This window comes from Pseudochaenichthys georgianus, chromosome 21 (genome assembly GCF_902827115.2).
Source record: "Pseudochaenichthys georgianus chromosome 21, fPseGeo1.2, whole genome shotgun sequence".
NCBI lineage: Eukaryota > Metazoa > Chordata > Actinopteri > Perciformes > Channichthyidae > Pseudochaenichthys > Pseudochaenichthys georgianus.
Genome location: NC_047523.1, coordinates 13,080,218 through 13,101,185, shown reverse-complemented (window position 1 = coordinate 13,101,185; position 20,968 = coordinate 13,080,218). Strand labels below are relative to the sequence as shown.

Below are 20,968 nucleotides of genomic sequence, written 5' to 3'. Positions count from 1 at the left end.
GTATAGCTGAACAGTGTATGAGAACAACCTCAACTGCTATTGAAAAAGGAAGTAGCATCTTTCGAAATGTGGCAGATGTCTGCTGCTGGCGTACTCATTTCTGTGTCAGAGGAATGTAAATAGAGCTTGAGAAATGAAGTAAACAAGTTCATAATTATGGAGAAGATGCTGTTTGAAGGGTGCAAATTCAGTACTTTGCTAGTTCCTTGCCAAAACATATGCATACAAAAACGCATTTCTATCACACAGGTATACTATACATACAAATCTCAGTGCCCAGTCGTGGATACAATTATTAATGATCCTGGTAATCGTTGACAGAGAATAGCTGGTTATTTCACAGGACAGGTTGAACAAGTCTCGATGTACTTCTTGTATAAAACAAGACAAATGCTACATAATACTCTTCTCTGGTTATTAATAGCTGCCGGTAATGCCCTACTGATACACACCTAAGCCTATAAGCATATAAGAAGAGGAAGAACGAACACAACAAAGTTACATCTGCTTAATATATGGAAATGGTTAACAAGGAAAGCAAAGAAAAAAAGCTAAAGGCACAGAAATTATTGCGGTGAAACACCAAGAAGCAAATTGTTTTGATTTCCAAGTCTGACACCATATAGCCTAGCCAATTCCCTGCTGATAACTCAGTATGTACTACAAATAGACTGCGCTGGGACGGAAGGGAAAACAAATGAATAAATTATTGTGTTAGGGGTTGGGTGTACGAGGAAGGAGATAGAAGACGGTGAGTGGAAGATAAATAAAGAGGAGGTTTAGGCGGAGAGGAATAAAGGAGGGAAAGTGGGTGGGACCAGGGGATTGGGGGAGTAAAGTGCAGAGGGAGGTAGAATTGGAGCAAGACAGTGAGGGAGGGGTACGGCTGGGTTTCTGCAGTGACTGCCTAGATATGTTGAATGGCCTTCCGCGGTACAGCTGAATGCAAACATCTCTATTGTGTACACTCTGCCTTTTGTGATTTATCACTTGTTTTGTTGCCCTGGCTATGCTTTTCTTTCGGATCTAGCAAAAGAGATAGGGGAAGCAGCAGGTGCATCTCTAATGATCACACATGAATCTTGATCATATATATGACAAGGTTTAATAGCAAGACATAGATAATTGATATCATGTTACAGACATGTTCTGTCTTCCGGTCCAACTCTTTCACTCTTGTTTAGCATTATTCATGGTGTGAATAGCAATCTATCTAAATCACGTCACTCTGGAAACTCTTCAAGTCACATGTATATGGCTAGAGTTGCTCTGAATTGTTTTTATGTGCAATAAATCCCCTAAAACACCAAACCAAACAATGCATTATATAGTCTCCTAGTACTTCCTCTATAGCCTCAAGCTTCTATTTTTGTTTTCAAGACATTAGTCTTATAGAGCGAGAAGCACATAATGTATATAGTTGAATTATTCAAGAGGTTAAAGTAATTGCTCAAAACTGCTGAGCATGTTAGTTTTTAAAGCCAACATTATTTACAATGTAGAACATAGATACTGTTGAAATAAAGTCAGCCACTGAAGATCCATCTCTGTTTCTGTATCGATTCTGCTCTGTTGTGTTTAGTTATTTTTCATGAAAATGTGAACAAATATGTATTGCGTGACATCAAAAGAAGGTTAGAACCAAATATATTGGAGCAAATAGTCAATTGAAACCAATAAAAGAGAGGTTTTTTTCCTCGCCGACAGGACAGTGCTAGCAAGTAAAGCTAATGCCGCTTAAAGATGGAGTTTCTTTTTGCATTCATTCACTACTTACCAAAACACACTATGTGTATTGCTTGGTCTAACAAACCATGTTAAATGCATAAAACCATCCAAAACAGATTTTCTAAAAAGTTTAAATCCTGCATTGATGTGTACTTGCTAGTAGCAGTTGTCTTCTCTGCAATTTCCTTGGGGATTTCTAGATGTCTTGGCGTACACTGGAATAGTTAGAAATCATTGACACAAATAAACCCGTCGGCTAATGCATGTGCATCGTTGTACACAACAAAGAGAACAAAAAGACAGGTACCCACTTGTAAAAACATTGCACACTAGCGCTACTAGTATTCAAAAACTGATAGTACCTTGACTAAGTTGGTTCACACAAATTATACAATTAATATACTCTATAATACTGCTTTCATAAGTGGTCAAGATGCATGATTCAAAATTCCTTCAATCAGAAATGTACATTTTTACTGCAAAATACAAAAGTAAAACAATATTAAGTAAAGTGGTAAGCACACAATAATACAATAAATTACACATTAAAAGTAGAAAAGAAAAGTGGAGGACAAGTAAAGACACCAAATGCAAGACAGCAGAAAAAAAGGTGAGACACAAATGTAGGCTGAAACACTAAAATGAAATAAAAGATATTTCCAACAAGGTACTGGCTGCACTCAAGCACACAATGTAAGCTACAGTAAAATATATATGTGGTAGGTCTACGAGTCAAAATATAATATGTTAAATATCGCCCTTTTTACAACATGTCAAACTTGCAGTGGTGAGCCGTCAGGGCGCTCTCTGAGGGCCTAAGTTATTCTAAAAAATAATATTTGAAAACATTAAAAAAAATATATATATATTTTTCATTAGTTTTTCCAAAATAACTTGATTTAACTGTATTTAAAATAACATTTCCAAATAAATAAATCCTTCGAATCTGCCTGTTCAGTTTCTGTTGGAATGTGAAGGGTTAAATGAAAGAAGCTCGTCTCTGCGAGTTACTGTGAAGACAGGAGCTGATTGGTGGACCTGCTGTAAATTCACAGAGGGCCAGCTATAGTAACTCCACGAGAGAGTAATGTCAAATGAGAGTACAATTGACCAATCATATCTTCCCTCTAAATGGGTGGGCTTTATTTTCGGTAATCGATAGATTTATGATTACCATACGTTCCTTCATGATGGCTCACTTCAGTGATAGTGATGACATTGTTGCAAAATTATTAACCGAGTCATTTTCAAGATTGAGTTACAATGATAAACTGGAGTGGCAAAGGATCAGCTGAATGACCCGCAAGTGCTTCATCCAAAAGGACAGGAGGATGGACTTTGTGTTTCAGTGATTTGATCATCAAAGGTAGGCCTAAGTCATTTTCAATGCGGGCCGCCGTGCCGACTTAATTCATTTGTAATTGTTACTTGGCTGTTGGTTCCCTGTCATGATAGGTGTTTATATAAATGGTGTTGTTCTGTGTGGTAGAGCATAGTGGTAGAGGGTTGCTGTCATTGATGCGTTTTGCACCCCGGACCACTGTTTTGATATTCCGCTGAAGTATACGCTGTGACGTAATAACTCTTCTTTTTTGTTTTTTTCGAGGGAAGGGGGGGTCAGAGGGCCTAGGTATAAAAGTCACGGCTCGTCACTGCAAACTTGTATTTATTTTAACTATGGCTAGGCTCCTTCCATGGCAGTTCAGAGCTATCCATAAAGTGATGGTTCATTTATGATGTTGGGCTTCTATTTTATGTATCTGGGTTGAATCAAAGTAATTAAAGCTCTACTGCAGGGAAAGAAAGAGAGGGGAAAAGGAACAGAAAAAAAGAGAAGATAGTTTTCTTTATTTGATATCTCCATGCCTTCTTGTCCAACGTTCTCTATGTTCCTCTATCATACAGTATTGTTGTGCTTTCTTCCTCTATTATGTTCCCCATTCTGCTCTTACTTTACTTCTTGCTCTTTCTGTCTTTGCTACTCCGTCCCATTATTTCCTTCCCTCGCTTTATTTTACATTACATCTTACTCATTAGACACTTTTTATCCAAAGCGACTTACATACTCAATACTGTGGGCAATCCCCACAGGAGCAATTTGGGGTGAAGTGTCTTGCCCAGGGACACAACGACATGCTGACTGCAGTGGGGTTTGAACCTGTGACCCCTTAATCCAAACACCAACGCACAAACCACTGCACCACACGCCTTCCTCAATCCCCCCTTCCTTCCTTGCTCAAACATGAAATGGCTGTTGGCAGTGCCCCTGATTGATCGTGTGAAAGCCCTATTAGTTGACAGGCCAGCTCCTATTGCCTGCTCCTGGAGGGCCTGTAAGGCAATCTGAAAATCATCCTTGTTGGTGTGCAGTCTGTGCCCCACTCTGGATATGGAACAGCTTTTTGCGTAATCGCTTAGCAAGCACAATGCAAATTCATGACATAAACACAATTTACTAATTCTCCTATACCTCATAATGAAACAATATATATTCAGTAACCTACACTGATTGGGTTCAGATTTTGAATAGGAAACACAGGCTGAAAAAGACATCCATGGAATTCAACATTTCATCTCACAGTCTGAAAATAATGTATGTATTACAGTGCAAAGACACTGCAGTGAAAAAGAGTAACAAGAAGAATCTGCAACAGTTACAACATCAAGTGTTTTATCTGATTTGCTTGAGGATGGCTGATGTAGTTACAGTGAACAGTTAAACCTTTTATGAATTTCTGTCCACTAGCAATGTTTTTATGAATGGGTCCTTGTCTTGTTTGTGCGTGCATGTGCAGTCGAGTGACGCAACGCAATTCTCCAATGGACTGCTGGCAATGCTAAATTGATCTCACTTATGCAGATGTTTGTCTTACCCATGTAAGAGGCCAAACTGATACACACAAAACGTTTTGTGGAGAAACACTTGATATCAACTTTTGAAACTTTTATAAATCTTTGATAATTTTGTTACAATCTTATCATTTACATTTCAGTGAGATTTTTTCCAGGAAAAAATAAGAAATCAGACAACCATTTCTTCAATTTCCCAACTGACATTTAATATAATAACTAATAAATAATAAATAACATATGATAACGCTGGCAAGGCAGTGTGATAAAAACTATAGGTTATATCTCTCACAGGCTCCGCCCTCTACTGGACTCTATGGGTACTCTCTTACCCCGCAAGCATTCTCCCACTGAGACTTCTATAGACGTAGCCGGCACTGGGCGGGCCTACCTGAATGCGCGCGCATCACATCGTATAAAAGGAGGCCTCGCCTCCTGACTATCATCCTTTTCTCTTCAGCAAGCGGAAGTGTTTTCACGGAGCTTAGAAAGACGAAACATTTAGAGTAATGGAGTCAGTTCTTGACCACAGGACCTGCCCGAAATGTCCAAACCTGATCGCGGGAGCGGATCCACACCCCTGCTGTTTTTTGTGTATGGGGCCTAACCACGCTGTGAGCGGAGGAGGAGGACGAGGACGCCTCGGTGTCGGGAGGTCCGACTCTCAGGTCTGCGCGTTTGGATTTCCCAGCGGTGATGACCCTGGCAGCGGAGCGCGTAGGCCTACCGCTCCCACCACCGCTGCCACCGAGGCCTATAAGCCGCCTGAGACAGGGGTTTTACGGCCCGGTGCATCCAGCGCAACCGACCTTCGTTTCGCCCCAACTGCCTGATATATGGCGGTGTGTGGAGGCGACATGGCAGCAGCCATTCAAGACGAAGGCCCCAGTAGCCGCTATGGCAGGCATCATCAAGGTGGAGGGCTGCTCGGACACAGCGTGTGCTCTCATCAAGGGGTGCCCCCCCTTGATGAGAGCCTGGCGGCCCATCTGCTTCCGCGGGCAGGTGGTTGGGCGGAGGGTAAGCGACCCCTGCCCCCGCTGCCCCGGGACCGAGACACTCTGGAATATCTGGACAAGATGTTCAAGCTCGGTACGCAGATGGCGGCTGCAGCTAATAATTTCGGCGAGGGCTTGCGCATTCAACAGTGAAAGTTTATGCAGCAGCCATCTCGTCCTGCCATGAGGGATTTGGCGGCAGGTCAGCCTTTAGTCAACCACCGATGTCGCGGTTTTTACAGGGGGTCAGGAGGCTGCGCCCAGTAGTGCATGCCTCCACCCCACAGTGGGACCTGCCCCTAGTGCTCGAGGCTCTGGCCTCGGGGCCGTTTGAGCCTCTGGAGCTCTCCTCTCTGAAAGCATTGTCGTGGAAAACAGCTTTGTTTCTTGCCTTAACGTCAGCCAAAAGAGTGTCCGAGTTAACTGCTCTGTCGGTGCACCCGAGCTGTTTACAGATTCGGGGTGACCAGAGCGGCACGACACTCAGACCGAACCCCTCCTTTGTGCCCAAGAGCCTAAGGAGTGCGTTCAGGTCAAGGGCTATTCAGTTAGGGGGTTTTAGTCTTCCCCCCCATGGTGGGACCAGGGAAGCTAAACTGCACCTCCTCTGCCCGGTGCGTGCGCTAGCATGTTATGTGGAGCACACGGCTGCCCTTAGACGCACCGAACAGCTGTTCGTGTGCTTCCGGGGCGGGGTGATCGGGAAAGCTCTGTCCAAGAAACGCCTGGCAGGCTGGCTCTGCGAGTGCATTGCACTTGCCTACGGACAGGCAGGGAGAGCCTGCCCCACGGGGGTTCGTGCACACTCCACACGGGCTGTGGCTGTGTCAACAGCCTTATTCGACGGTGTGAGTGTGGAGTGTGGATATATGCACAGCGGCGTCTTGGTCGACGCCAGGCCCCTTCATAAGGTTTTATCTCTTGGACATGTCGGGCTCTTTCTCCTCGTCTGTACTTGCGGGGGAAACACAGGACTGGTAGGGGGGAGGGGGGTTGTGGGTCAGTTGGCATCTGACCCCCTCCCCGGACGTAATGCACCTTCGCTGTTCTCGGGCCTTCTGAGGGTCCCGGGAGGGGCGGGGGGGGCGCACTGGGCCCTTACTGGGCTGGAGGGCTGCTCTCCTCCTGCCGAGAGCAGGAGGGGGGGAGCCCTCCACACTTTAGTCCACACACTCGGCACGGGGTCAGTGTTTGAGTGTGGGGCAGGGGCTCTGGCGCTCTCCCTGTTATCCTTAGGGATTCAGGGAGGCAGGCGTGTAGTAAGCCCTTTTGGGGCCGAGTGGGCTCTCCCCATCCAGGGTGGGGGGGTCCCCCGGCACTGTTTTTTGAGCACACTTTTGGCGAGGTAAGCGCAGCAGGGTGTGCTCTGTCAGCCACAGCCCAGATTTCTCCTCGGTTACAACCGGGTTAAAGGAGAAGGTGGGGCAGCAGCTGCTGACCATAATAGCCGGTCAGGGGCAGTAGGGTGGAATATTGTTGGACGACAGTGCGCGTATACATCGCGGCTCCACCCACTGTACCCATAGAGTCCAGTAGAGGGCGGAGCCTGTGAGAGAAATAACGTTGGGTTACGTAGTGTAACCCTTGTCATATTAGCACAGGCGAAGCCCTCTACTCGGGCCACTGTCTGTCCTATTCCGCTCGCTGAAGAGAGGTGTAGGATGATAGTCAGGAGGCGAGGCCTCCTTTTATACGGTGTGATGCACGCGCATTCAGGTAGACCCGCCCAGCGCCGGCTACGTCTATAGAAGTCTCAGTGGGAGAATGCTTGCGGGGTAAGAGAGTACCCATAGAGTCCAGTAGAGGGCTCCCCCTGTGCTAATATGGCAAGGGTTACAATACGTAACCCGACGTTACTTACGTAACCCCAGTACTCAGAGTAACATGAAGTGAGATGTCTCACTATGGGATGCGACTCAACGCGTATGCAAACAGAAGCATAAATCTCATTACGCCAATCCTGATTGGCTGGTGATCTTGACGTCAACGTCAGGGAATCCACCCACCCTTTAAGTAGCTTGTGCTACGATGCAGCGTCATTCAAAATAAGCACCTCTTCTCAAGCTCAACTTGGAAATGTATGCATACATGTATATATAAATATCAATCTTTATGTATCTGTTCCTGAAACAAACTCATTTTGAGGTTTGGTTTATCTTGTACACTGAGTAGCCTACTATGTCTGATAAGGCCTTGTCCCACTTTAATAGGTGAATATCTGGCCACGAGAGCACAAAAAACAACTCCTCAAGAAAGGTTGTGAGCTAACGTGGAGCAACCATTCAAGAGTCAATATAATTGAAAGTGGAGCCGAAAGGGATTGGCCTTGATCCCTTCTAAATGTTAAAGGGGATCTATCATGCAAAATGCACTTTTTGATGTATTTTATACATAAATATGTGTCCCCGGTGTGTTGGGGAACTCACGTAGCGTCAGAAAATAAAACCCTCTCTCTTTTCCTCCATACCCAAATCTCTAAAAACGGGGGTACAACGGAGCTCATCCAGATTTGCGGCCGATATGACGTAATATCGGCGGCAGACCCACAGCACTATCAGGTTGCTATCAGAAACAATGCCCGACTGTTTTGGACGTAATATGGTCGGTGTTTACATTAGCATCGCTAACACTCAGAGCTAACCTGTACTGGAGAGAGCATGTGTGTGAAGAAGCAGGAAATAAAAAGGAACTCACCTTGTGGTATAACCGGCAAGAGAGAAGCCTTTGAGCTCATACTGGCCGTTTCTCAATGTCGAGTAAAGCTGCTGCAGAGCCACTATTTCAAGTATACTACGTCATCGAGTGGCGCCGAAGGACTGTTTAAATGCCCAGCATTCGGTGCCACTCGATGACGTAGCATACTTGAAATAATAATCCTTGCTTTCATCACCGCAGCATTTTAGACAGTATCTGCCAGGTCCCGCATGAGCCGGCATAAGCCCCGCCCCCTCTTATTTGTATTTTGTTTCAGTTAAAAAAAAAAAAAAGCTTTATTTGTTTAGCCTTTATTTATACAGGTGGATATCTCATTGACACACAGGGTCTCATTCTCAAGAGAGACCTATTTATACCCAGAATCAGCACTGTTGTAACATCAAGAGAAATAGAGGGATATGAGGCATGATGGGTGATGTTTTTTTTTTTTACCAAAACACTTCATAGGCATGTTTTTTATATTTTTGTATATATCTGAGCCCTATGCTATTGCCTACAAATAATAGCATGATAGGTGACCTTTAAAATACTGCTAAAGGTCACAGAAAAGCAAAAGGATGTTTGCAGTTTTCCATAGATACAGAAAGGGAGGTAGAGAAAGAGGGAGAAAAGGTTGCCATAAACAGGCTGAAAGATACAGTATGATAAATAGAAGAGGAAAACTCATGAAAACTAGGTACAATCAAACCACCTTATAATGTTCCCTACATAGAATATAGTGTATCTAGCTGCATGGTGAGACAGCACATAGAGGAGCTAAAGAAAGTTGAGTGTGAGGAAACAAGCTGACGGTACGTAAAAGATAAAAGATGGAGGACGGTAAATGTGAGGGGGAACGGAAACTAGGGCACAGGCAGGAGGAAACAGCACTCTGGTGTTCTTTAAAGTTGAGCCATCAAAACCCCTAAATCCCAAATGCTGCCTGCCAGGACTCATCCTGCCTGGTCCCCCCTGTACCAGTGAACCTTTAAGAGATCCACACCTCTATATCCGTCCGTCTCTCACTCTATGTTCACTGTTCAAATCCTCTCTGTTTCTCTCTCTTTTTTCAACCCCTTTTCGTACTGTGAGGTGGCAGAAGAGGGAAGCGCTGCATTCATTTATTATTTTCCTAACCCAATGCTGCCGACCCTTCCTAGTCTAGAAGCTGCAGTTATGACTAGAGTTGGGAACTGAAACTCGGTTCCAGATGAGAACCGATAAGAAAATGCTGGGTACCGAGTACCCATACAAAATACACAATTTCGGTTCTGCTTAACGGTTCTGCTTAACGGTTCCTAAACGCGGTAGACCCTGTATTTTACCGGGTCCGTCTGCACCGCGGCAACCCGGTGGAATACAGGGGCGGACTGGCCATCTGTGTGTTCTGGAGAATCACAGAACGGCCGGTCGCCAGCGGGCCGTTGACGGCCGGCTCGGTTCACTGACGGCCGGTGTTGTGTCAAATTATGCACCCCCATCGTGAAATGCTCCCCTTGACACAGGAACGCGGATTTTAATGTATAGTCCGCTATTCTATGGTGTCTTTTTGATGGTTGGGTTGTCGAATCCTAGATTTTGCATTCATTCGTCACTTATTTTTCAGTAAATGTTGTATTTAATATATTTTTTTATTTAATTGTGACGTCCTGTCTGTATACCTTTGCTTATACTTGTGCTTTACAATGTATTGTTTATTTTTACATCAAGTGTTTGAGGGTGGGATTAATAGAATTTTTTTTATTTTGGGTGGTGCTTTTTATGAACAGCCTGGTTGCCACGATTTGCACTCCTTGCTATCTCTGACAATAAACGTGTCACATACATGAGACTTGCTCCATTTTTGTATACTAGTCCTACAACTATACCCATAGTGCTTGAGGGTGGGATTAATAGAAGCATCTTTTTTAGGGGGGGTGCTTTTTACGGCAGGCCAGGGGGTGCATTTCACGACGGGGGTGCATAATTTGACACAACACCGGCACCGCCCTTAATTTTTTTAAACGGCATCATGTAAGTTGCGCTGACAGGCGACAGAGGTCCACAGTTTCCCCACAGCGAGGCTCCGCCCTGCATCGGAATCGATACATTTCAAACGATACCCAGTTATGACTGGCGGAGGTGTCTAGACTTCCCTGCACCACCCTCCTTCTGTGCTCTTCTACTTTTAAATGTTGCCTCCCTAAAGCTGGGATCAGATTTTTGTTGATTATAGTCTTTTTATGTTGATGTTTCAAACTGTTTGTCTCTGTTGAAAAATATTAACAGACTCAGAAAAACATTCTTCATTTTTCTAATGAAGAGTCTGTTTCTAAACCTCATTGCACTGCTTTCACTTATAGAGGAAGAACAATATGAATCACCAGGAATGTATTTTCCTTTCCCTTGATGCTCCACTCATTCATGGCAGTGTTCATAACAGTTTCCTAACTTCAGAACTAATACCTACAGTCTGTGAACTCAATGGACTGTGTTCACCTTATAAGTTGATATGGCTACCTCATAAGCTAAACCGCTAAATAAGCTGTTTTAGAGGAACATTATCATTTATTAATAGTCCATTTCTGTCAATGAGACCAATAACAGTCAAACTTTCACTACGACCTTTACTCTTTATCTTTACTGACACCTAGGAAAAAAATGGCTGCTAGCTGCTAAATGCTAGATGCTCACCATTTATCCAGTGGTTGGTTTGTAAGCTGAGTATAGCCTACAGCAGTGGTTCCCAAAGTGGGGAGAGCAGAGGCATGACAGACGAGCGAGAGACCAGGAGGAAAAATGGTTATTAAAAAAAAGAAAAAGTTGTTAGCTTCTGGTGTCAGCTACGCTAACGGATATAAGGAGTTTTTTCAACAACAAAGTGGAGGAGAGTCCTCTCCTGTCAGACTGAGAGACTCAGTGAACTAAAGAACTCTCTCAATGTTATCTCAGTGGGTCTCAATCTTTTTGGTCACCATTAATGTAAGCAATTATTATTATAAAAAATAAGAGAATAAATGAAAAACAGGTATGAAATACTATATGATACTGGGTTTTCTCCGGAAGTTTTTCCTTGTACGATGTGAGGGTCTAAGGACAGAGGGTGTCATATTGTCATACTGATATTCTGTACAAACTGTGAAGTCCACTGAGACAAATGTAACATTTGTGATATTGGGCTATATAAATAAACATTGATTGATTGATTGATTGATTGATTGATTGATTGATTGATTGATTGATTGATTGATATGCCGTGAGCTGATTATCGAGCCTTCATTAAAACAGTCGCAGGTACACTGTGTATATGCGCGTGGAGATTGTTGCAGTAGAAAATTCCACTGTAGCGACCGGTACATTAATGGGAAACCCTTAATGTTTGAGCATCCTCTGAAACGTCAAACTACCCCACAGCACCCTCAAAATAAATCTCTGGCGCCGCCACTGAGCCTGACTTGTGTTGGGGGGGCCCGACTTTTTTTTTCTCCAAAGGGGGGGCCTGACAGAAAAAGCTTGAGAACCACTGGCCTACAGTGTGTTTTAGATATGTTTTGCTTGAAGCTGCAAAATAACAAAACCATGATAGAAATTACAGTTGGGAGCAAAGCCAAAACAACAAGCTAAAAGATGCTATAAAATTCCTTTAAGCTAACGAACTTTTAATTATTATACTGTCTGGGGTTGTGTGCCAACATTTAACATACAATAGTCATGTTGCATGACATATTAATGTGGACATATTTATTAGAGCAGCTCTAAATAAAAATGTCATTCATACTTACATTTTAAATCACGTGTTTCCAAATAGATAAACTAAACTGAAGATTACATATATATTTATGGCTAACTAAAATCTGTTTTTCTTTATGGTTAGCAACATTATATTTTATGGATAAGTCCCTGCCTTCATTTCCAAGTGAATCCATTCAGCTGCTTTGCTTAAAAAATAAAGTTTGTGCTTAGTCATCATCACAAGGAAAAGTTTGAATGGACACATGGTGACTTGAAAAAAACTACGAGCCAGGATGACGAAGCAACATTGCGTGTTGCACTCACCACAATGCAGCACAACTTGGACATCCTTTACACATCATAAGACAACAAACTGTGTGTGGAAATTGTTTCAACATAATTTCCCAACATCCTAAGGGTAACTGTTTATCATGTGCAGTTTGAAAAACCACTAGAGAATGGGAATCCTTCACAGTACAACGTTTTTCATGATAGAAAAAGGAAAATGTTTACGTATCGATCCATTACTTTTTAAAGCAGGAAATGTTGGATCATCATTGAAATATGGAGGTGTGTGGTGCAGTGGGTTGTGCGTTGGTGTTCGGACCAGGGGGTCACAGGTTCAAACGCCACTGCAGTCAGCATGTCGTTGTGTCCCTGAGACACTTCACCCTAAATTGCTCCTGTGGGAATTGCCCACAGTATTGAGTATGTAAGTCGCTTTGGATAAAAGCGTCTAACATGTAATGTAATGTAAACACATTATTAAAAAGGGGCTGAAACTACATAATTGGAATGCACCAAAGGCAGCTCATTGTAATGTTTACTGTTAGTCTGCATTATGTTATTGCTCATATATGATTATAAAAGCTTCCACCCAGAGGCAAACAACACATTTCCGAGAAACACTTTTTGGGCATGAAATGTCTCTGCTGTTAACTTGTTGTGTCAAAAAATGCATTGAATTGCTTCATCAAAATAACTGAGAAACCAACACTGCTTCTTTGTTTTACAGAAAGAAACAAGGCGCAAAATCACATTTTTGGAAAAACATTGTAAGAGAGGAGTTTCGTAAACTACACATTTGCACCGTACCTAGATAGACGTTTATATGACAAAATATCCTCTTAAATAGGGAAGTGAGAGGTAAACTGCAACAGTCAGTCTGGATAGCGTAAACACAGTTAACAAGCACTGTTGAAAACATATAAAGGAGTATTTTAGATTGCTTACTGAAAGCTGCCACAGCCATTATGAGCGTGACCACGATGGAGACCCAGGAGACCCAGAGGGCCTTCTTCCTGTAGCTCTGAGCTTCGTGGGGCTTCAGCCGCATGCTGCTCTCGAGAAGACCTGCAATAAAAAACACAAACTCTGTTACAATTCTTTCTTTCTTTCTTTGTCTTTGTTTTTTGTAATGGCCATTTATGTTTTATTGCAATATCATATCAGGCATCAGAGGTTGCATAAATGGTCATTTGACCTTTTCCAAAACTTATATTGGAATAAGATTCTCATAAAACTTAAATCAGTACTTTGAATGAACAATCTACTGGTATGGATAAAATAAGAATGTTTGTTATGTTATTATATTATGGACGTGAATTAAATAAGAGAACGTTGGATTTTGTTTTCGCAAAGAACACTAACACCGGTCTTCTGACTGAAAGTCCTGTTCTGTGTCTATCCAGCCAACCAACCCATGTTTTTCCATAGGGTCATTTCCACCCTTTTTTATTGGAACAGTTCCACAACAATGGTGTATTTTTTTCGTCTGAATATAAAGACAAAGCATTTACTAGACTCCTGGTGCTAGGATGGGTTAAAAGCAGAGGCCAAATGTCACTGTGTGTGCTGTGTGCTCTGCATGTGTGACCATTATAGAGGGTTTCATCCCTCCCATTCTATCTATAATATGCCAGACAAAATTATGCGGCAAAAGGGTAATTCATACTATGAGTCCAAGTGTCCACGAGGTTCCGCTATGGTCTTGGACTCAAATTACATCATGCGCTGTGTCCGCGCAAGTCATTTTCATGCAGTCCAACATTTTATACAACGATGTCTTTAAGCTTAGGAAGTTATGACATTTGAAAAACATTACAAAAGTGACCAAATGCATTCGATAAATGTACATTTGTAGTACAAAGTACATTTTTAGAAAAGGGATTTAATCGGTTGGATTGATTGATTAAATCCGGTCCTAAAGTCTATTTACTGTTGTGTGTAAAAAATAATTAAAAGTATTCCGAATCAAAAGGGAGGTCAGTGTGAAATCTGAAATCTCACCGTATGCCGTTTCCATGGAACAACAACAACATCGTATTTTTTGGCGAGGGATGCGTATCCCTCGCCAAAAAATACGATGTTGTTGTAAGTCAATGGAAAATCAGTGGTCAGGCTCCGCTAATGCTTCATGACAATACTGCTCATAAAAAAGCATTGTTGTTGTAGCAGCTACAACCAATCCACTACAAGTCCCCAATAGACTTATCAATGTGTATTCATTGCTGCCTTCAACATGAATGGGGTTTTAATTTCCACCCTCCATGCATCTTTCCTGTAAGATAATTCTCCACAACTTCCAGGAAAGCACAAGACCATCATCAATTTACACTGAGTGACGTTGTGTAATACCCGAGGAACCTCAGTATAATGCAGATAACAGGGACAGCTTGTCAAGTTTTACTTTCTATACTCTTTTCCATTGAGTTAAACAAAATGAATACACATATATATTTCTATTTATATAAATATATATTTAATTACCATGATGATGCCATATAATTTTTATATCCAACTTTAATAGCTGTTTAAGGCACAATTCCCTTCTAAGAGACTAAACAGATATAATGGCTTAAGAAGAATACTCATTATATTATTATTCCACATGCAATTTATTTCTGTGAGAAAAGTGATTGCCTGAAGTCAGACAAACTGCCTGAAGCTATTCTGTTGTCATCAAGCACTGCACAACAAGGTTCAACACGGATGAGGTGTCATTGCAGTGGGAGAGGAATTATTCAAGAGAGAGCAAAAACACTTCCTCCGGGAAGTAGGACTTTGCCTTTTACATGCTACCTTCTTTTTAAAACCCAAAATTCTAAAATCTCATTGACCATGGCTGAAGGTTCCACTTTCTGTAGTAAATGTAACACAAAACTGAGTCATTTGTCTAATGAATATGTAATTGTAAATAGATGTTCATGTGCCACATCACCTCTGCAGGGTTATAGAAGGTTAAAGGAGGGCTACCGTGTTTTAGTATTAGGCTTTTCATACATTTAGCAAAAGACAGACATTAAATAATAGCGGGGAAAAGCAGCTGGTAGAGATATTATGACATTTAGTAATTAGTGTATATCAAGCTCCTAAAATGCTACATTATATTTTACATGTCCTGTGATGCAATTAACCGCATATTTTAGTTTGGCCCTTCCTGTCTGGTACAAGCACGCATCTCTGATACCACACACATCCAGTTTGTTATGCAGGCTCTCTGTTTAGAGACTTTACTGTGAAATTATATTTTCTCAGACTATACAAAGCTCTTCCTGACACACAGAGGACGTTATACCAATACCACTGAGTCATCATGACTTGACAATTGACCTTTATTGTCTGCGTAAAATCTGTTGAGTTCCCTTTTTTTTTTTTAAATCAGCCTTGGTTTCAATGAGTATCCTTTTTCTTGTAGAAAAGCTTGATGCTGGGGCACTTAAGTACATTTTGTATCTCTACACTTTGTTCCCCCCAGAAAAAAATGGTGTAGCCCAAATTAGAAAAAGGCCCTTTTGACAAATGTACCATGAGACAACCACTGTACCACACATTTATTTGATTGTCTTTTTTATCTTCGCATTTCTTTGGGATGGAAATATCCCCATGCACACAGCCCTGTTAACTGCCATTGCTTAGTATACAATGTGTTTTTCAATCTGCTTTGCTTAAAGCAGCAAAAGAAAGACACTGTAGGAGCCATGAGAGTGAACCAATGCACTAAAGTTGAGGGGAACAAAGCCAAAGATATGAGCAAGAAGATGCTATAAAACTCCATTGAGCTAACGTGAACGTTCGAGTCGGGCGAAGATTCTGTGTGGGTTTGTCCTCAAACTTTTATTAAAGCGATCTTGTATCTTATGTGATCAAATTACCATTTCACATTGGTATCATGGTACAGCAAGGGTATCATTCATACTTAAATTCATTAGAAAAAACTGTATTTTTTTGTTTTTGTTTCATGTCTCTAGAATGGCAAGTTCCCCCAGCAAATATCCATTCTTACTCCCACTGCTTGTCTAGTGTGAGTGTAGACAGAAGGAGACGTTGCAGACACAGTGTCCACAAGGAGTTGGTGCTACTAGGATGACATCTCTCTCCAGCTTCCCACCATTGAACACTGCCAACTGCTTTTGACGGACAGCCAGACACTTCACTCCAAGCAATGTACTTTTGCAACTGACATTAGTTAATTACAAGAGTAATGTATCTTTCACTTTTGGTAGCTCGAAGTGCTAAGGTTAAAAGGCATGTGCCTGGGGCCACTTAAGTTTTGATAATGCATCTGTTAAAATTGCTATCAAAATGTGTCAAATGGGAGGCAGAGAAAGCCATTAAATATATTTGTTTCAGATATATTTCAATACCTTTGTATATGTAATGAACCTTAATGCAGGGTTTAAGATGTAAGATGTATGGTTATATGGATATTTCTCACAGCTTTCATTTTGAGCATTCAGTATTCACACATGCAAGTGTTGTTGTCACAAGAGGAGTAGATACAACACAAACCTTTGATTATCAACATCCCTAGGGCACAATCACATTTACCCCTTGACCATCATCATCTAGCTGTGTGAAATCATTTTATCTGGCCACAATTTATTACTCTGATGATAGAAATTCTAAAGAAATCTCACACAAAAAAGTGTCACAATGCGAATGTGTGTGTGTGTGTGTGTGTGTGTATGTGTGTGTGTGTGTGTGTGTGTGTGTGTGTGTGTGTGTGTGTGTGTGTGTGTGTGTGTGTGTGTGTGTGTGTGTGTGTGTGTGTGTGTGTGTGTGTGTGTGTGTGTGTGTGTGTGTGTGTGTGTGTGTGTGTGTGTGTGTGTGTGTGTGTGTGTGTGTGTGTGTGTGTGTGTGTGTGTGTGTGTGTGTGTGTGTGTGTGTGTGTGTGTGTGTGTGTGTGTGTAGCTTGTTAGAACCATTGGTTGTGTGACAGGCTAACTGATTGCAAGACATATTTAAAAAAAGAAAAAATCTTATAACCTGCTTTGATAACTCCTTGATAAGGAGTGACTCTGGAGAAACCATTGTTTCCAGAACAGAAATGGCCAGATCACAAGTAAAGCTTACATAAATGGAATATTCCCAAAAGGTTTGTTCAAAATCATAATTGACTGTACTAGACAAATTATGACCTTTTTATGTATCTAGCTGAGAAAAGGCCGATAATTAAACTGCACATGGAGCTACTTTGAAACCTTTACAAATAAAAAATGATAATGTGGTGTCTGGGTTTTAAACTTAAAAACAGAAACATGACTGTTGTTCAAAAGCCTTTTAGCGAGACCGGCTAACAAGCATGTGGGTGTGTGTCTGATGTGTGACTGAGGGAGTGAGGCAGCATGGTTAAATCCCTTTGCTCACATGATCCCAGGCTGGGGGATCAGACAGAAGGCATGTGCTCAACATCTTCTCATGCACTGTGGAGAGGCAGAGGAGCATGAATTATTTCACATATTATCTGTCTCAAGCTTTTACAGTAAGGATTTAGTGTCAGTTTTGGAAAATATGACAAAAAAAGTAGTTATTATAATAAAGTAGCAGATTTAGTGGGAAATATAGGTTCAAGTTGTTGGGGATTCGATCCAAACAGTTCAATGCATCTTTCTTCTTTTATCCTTCATTCTGAATGTATCTCTTGCTAGACACAAGGTGGATACTGTCCGTTGATATAAAATACATCCAATAAAATAACTCTACCTATTCTAAATGCAATAACCATTTCTTTGTTTTATTGACTCCACGTCTGCTTAATTATATTAGCATCAAACCTACTGAGTTAAATTAACATTTCAAATATCCATTGAAATCAGATCCATAATAACTGAATGCATACATAAACCAATTAGCTTATAACTGAGGCCCTGTTATTATCAACTGTGGAATGTTTTTCAGAGGTCTTTCTTCATGTTAGAAGATGAATGGGATTAAATTAGTGGAAAAGTACACAAATACACATCAAGCATAGGGGTTTGGCATGCATGTGACTGGTATCAGAATAGCTTTGGCTGAGCCCCAATGTGCATGACTTTTCCCCAGAGGCAAGTACAAATGCAAAAAAGAATGGAAAGCTTTTTGGGATTGGATTCAATGTATCAATATGTTGAGCTTTGAATTCAACTTTCGCTTCACTCTGATCTAGGACTGTTGTAAATTATTTAAAAGACAGCAGGCTAAAAATACCTCACATGGATAAAAATACCCCTCCCATCTCCCTATGGTAGGCTACCCTTTAACACTTCATAAACTATGCATCCATAACTTTAAAAAAAATCCAATTAATGGATGAAGTTACCTTCTCCCTCCACACTGTCTGTGATTTTCATCTCCTGGCCCGTGGGGAGCGTCTCGGGCTGGCTGGGGCTCTTGGTAAACTGGTGGTGGTTGTTGGTGAAGCCATCCTGGGCGCACTGGCCGTTCCGCATCGCAGCCGTAAAGGGATCCACAATAGTCGGGTCTGGGACAGGGTAGGTGTCCTGGGAGGCCGGGTCCGTCATTGTTGTTGCTGTTCGTTTTGTTTGCAGACTCAAAGAAAGGATGATGAGGAAGAGATTCACGCCGGAGTAAGTGCAGAAGCCATCCAGCGTGTCCTAATAAAGCCCGGTGTAGACTCAGCTGCTGCGCAGAGGGTGGGATGGCGATTCGAGATGGGAGATAAAGGGTTGTTCTCCCCAGCATCAGCAGCGAGACAACTCCCTCTCTATGGAAAGTGAACCCTGCAAAGTGCAGCCTCTGTGGAAACCGCCAGTTAGACACAGTTTAGGGTTAGATGCGGCGATGCGATAAATGCTGAGATCGGCTGTGGATATGGCAGGCGGTGCCAGCAAGTTTTTTTTTTATCTCTCTCCACCCCTTTCCTCCTTCTCTCCTCTCAGAACTCGCTACCTATTTCTCATACAGGCCACTCTGGTGGTAAAAAAAAAGTACAGCTCTTTTACCTAAGCAACATTGTGAAAATACAAGTAAAACTCATATTCAAAATCTTACTTAGTAGTAATAGTACAAGAGTTTTGGTATCACAATACACTTTAACTGTTAGTTAACAGGGAAATAACTATTTGTACATAATGGCCCATTTCATAATAAGATGTATTTAATCTCATTTATCTAAACCTGTAAAGTAAAGTTGTAAAAGTTAAAGATATTGTCTTCCAAATGTAGTGAAGTAGAGGTACAACATTAGCAGAACATCTAAATACTCAGGTTAAAGGTAGGGTGGGTAAGAATGGAGAAACCACCTTGAGTGCGCTAGAAATTGAAAGTACACAACCGGGAAAAATACAGAGCCCCTCACCCAAGACGCACGAACGTGCACATGACCAATGAGGGCACGAGATAAGTTTGTGCACAGATGGAAGGCTGACAGGCAGGTAGGCCATCCAGTTATTTTAGCCGGGCCGGCTCAGATGATTGGTCGTGCTTTTTACAGCGCTCCGGCTTCCACAGATGACATTTGTTTATGTATTTATAGTCAAAGCACTTAATGTATTCATTGCTATCGTCATGTTAAGAGCATTCCATGGAATATAACAAAAAGTGTTTCTGAAGTAAATTATACCTTTAAGTAGGCTACCCTACCTACCCTACCTCAAAAGTCAAAATTGTACTAAACTACAGTTTTTGAGTAAATTCTACCATTGTGTGTGTGGAGCATACACAACAAAGCAAAAATATAAATTATAAAAGCACCAACAATTGAACTTTTATGAAAACTATTTAAAAAGAAATACTGTTATAACATTAAATATATTGACAAATATGTACACAAAATAAAGACATACAAAACATCTACGTACAGTACAACATGACAAAAGTCAAAGTGTGCAGTATTGGGATTTAAAGTGAAGAGCTGAGCAGATATTACAAGAGAGGTATCCACATATGCAAAATATACAGTGTTATGTGAGGAATTCAAGAACTTAAAATAATGTTTATGAAAAACACCTTATTAAGTAGGATTAGAAAACATTTACTTAGATACAAAATACTTTATAGTGCTCCTTGTGGTTTCTGAGGTACAGCCATGTTCTTGTCATACTATACGTATGAGTATTTTTTCCTGAAAAAGAAAGAAATATAGAAAAAAAGAGTAGTCGCCCAAATTCTAATTATGGTACAGAGGAAAAAGTCAAATTTCAACAAAACAGTTTCACCGTTTTTGAAGATCCCAGAGAACACTCCCACCAAAAGGAAATTCCAAATTTCAATTGCTGGAACACATGGGTTAATGGAATTAGAGATAAGTGGTTTAGTTTATTTACCTGCCAGTGGTTTTGCTCTCTAATCCGAGAATCAATGCATTGACCCATGGTAAATCCAATTGTCAGCATGCAAATCAATTATGTTCTCACCTGCCTGCAAGCTGTCAGGATGAACAATAAGTAACAACTACTGACCAACAGGTGGCACCAAACCCCGCAATTATGAGAAGGTGAGGATGTGAACTCAGGATACAAATCATTTCCGTAAAATATGAATGAGATTGATTTGCTCTACAGTCAATAACAAACAGCCTATAGTCAAAAGGCATAATGATAATGTACGAACATCATTGTTACCCTTAAATGGTTTCTATCCTGGGGGGGGGGGGACATTTTAACATGCTGTGCCCATGTCAAGCATTACGCTTTGTGGAATTGAGTACATTTACTCAAGTACCATTATATTTTTTGACATAATTGTGCCACGCAAGTACCAAGTGT

At 41.5% G+C, this 20,968-nt stretch overlaps 1 protein-coding gene across 1 annotated transcript in view; it reads right to left on the bottom strand.

Annotated features, from left to right (window-relative positions):
* The window catches only part of tmem163a (transmembrane protein 163a), a 105,430-nt gene extending 86,365 nt beyond the window's left edge, over positions 1-19,065 (bottom strand). The window contains exons 1-2 of the mRNA XM_034110247.2: positions 18,562-19,065; positions 13,215-13,334 (exon numbers count right to left, since the gene is read on the bottom strand). Of these exons, the coding sequence (XP_033966138.1) occupies positions 13,215-13,334; positions 18,562-18,763 (322 nt within the window). The 5' untranslated portion in view covers positions 18,764-19,065. The remainder of the gene's footprint in view (positions 1-13,214; positions 13,335-18,561) is intronic.
* Positions 19,066-20,968: the final 1,903 nt, after the last annotated feature.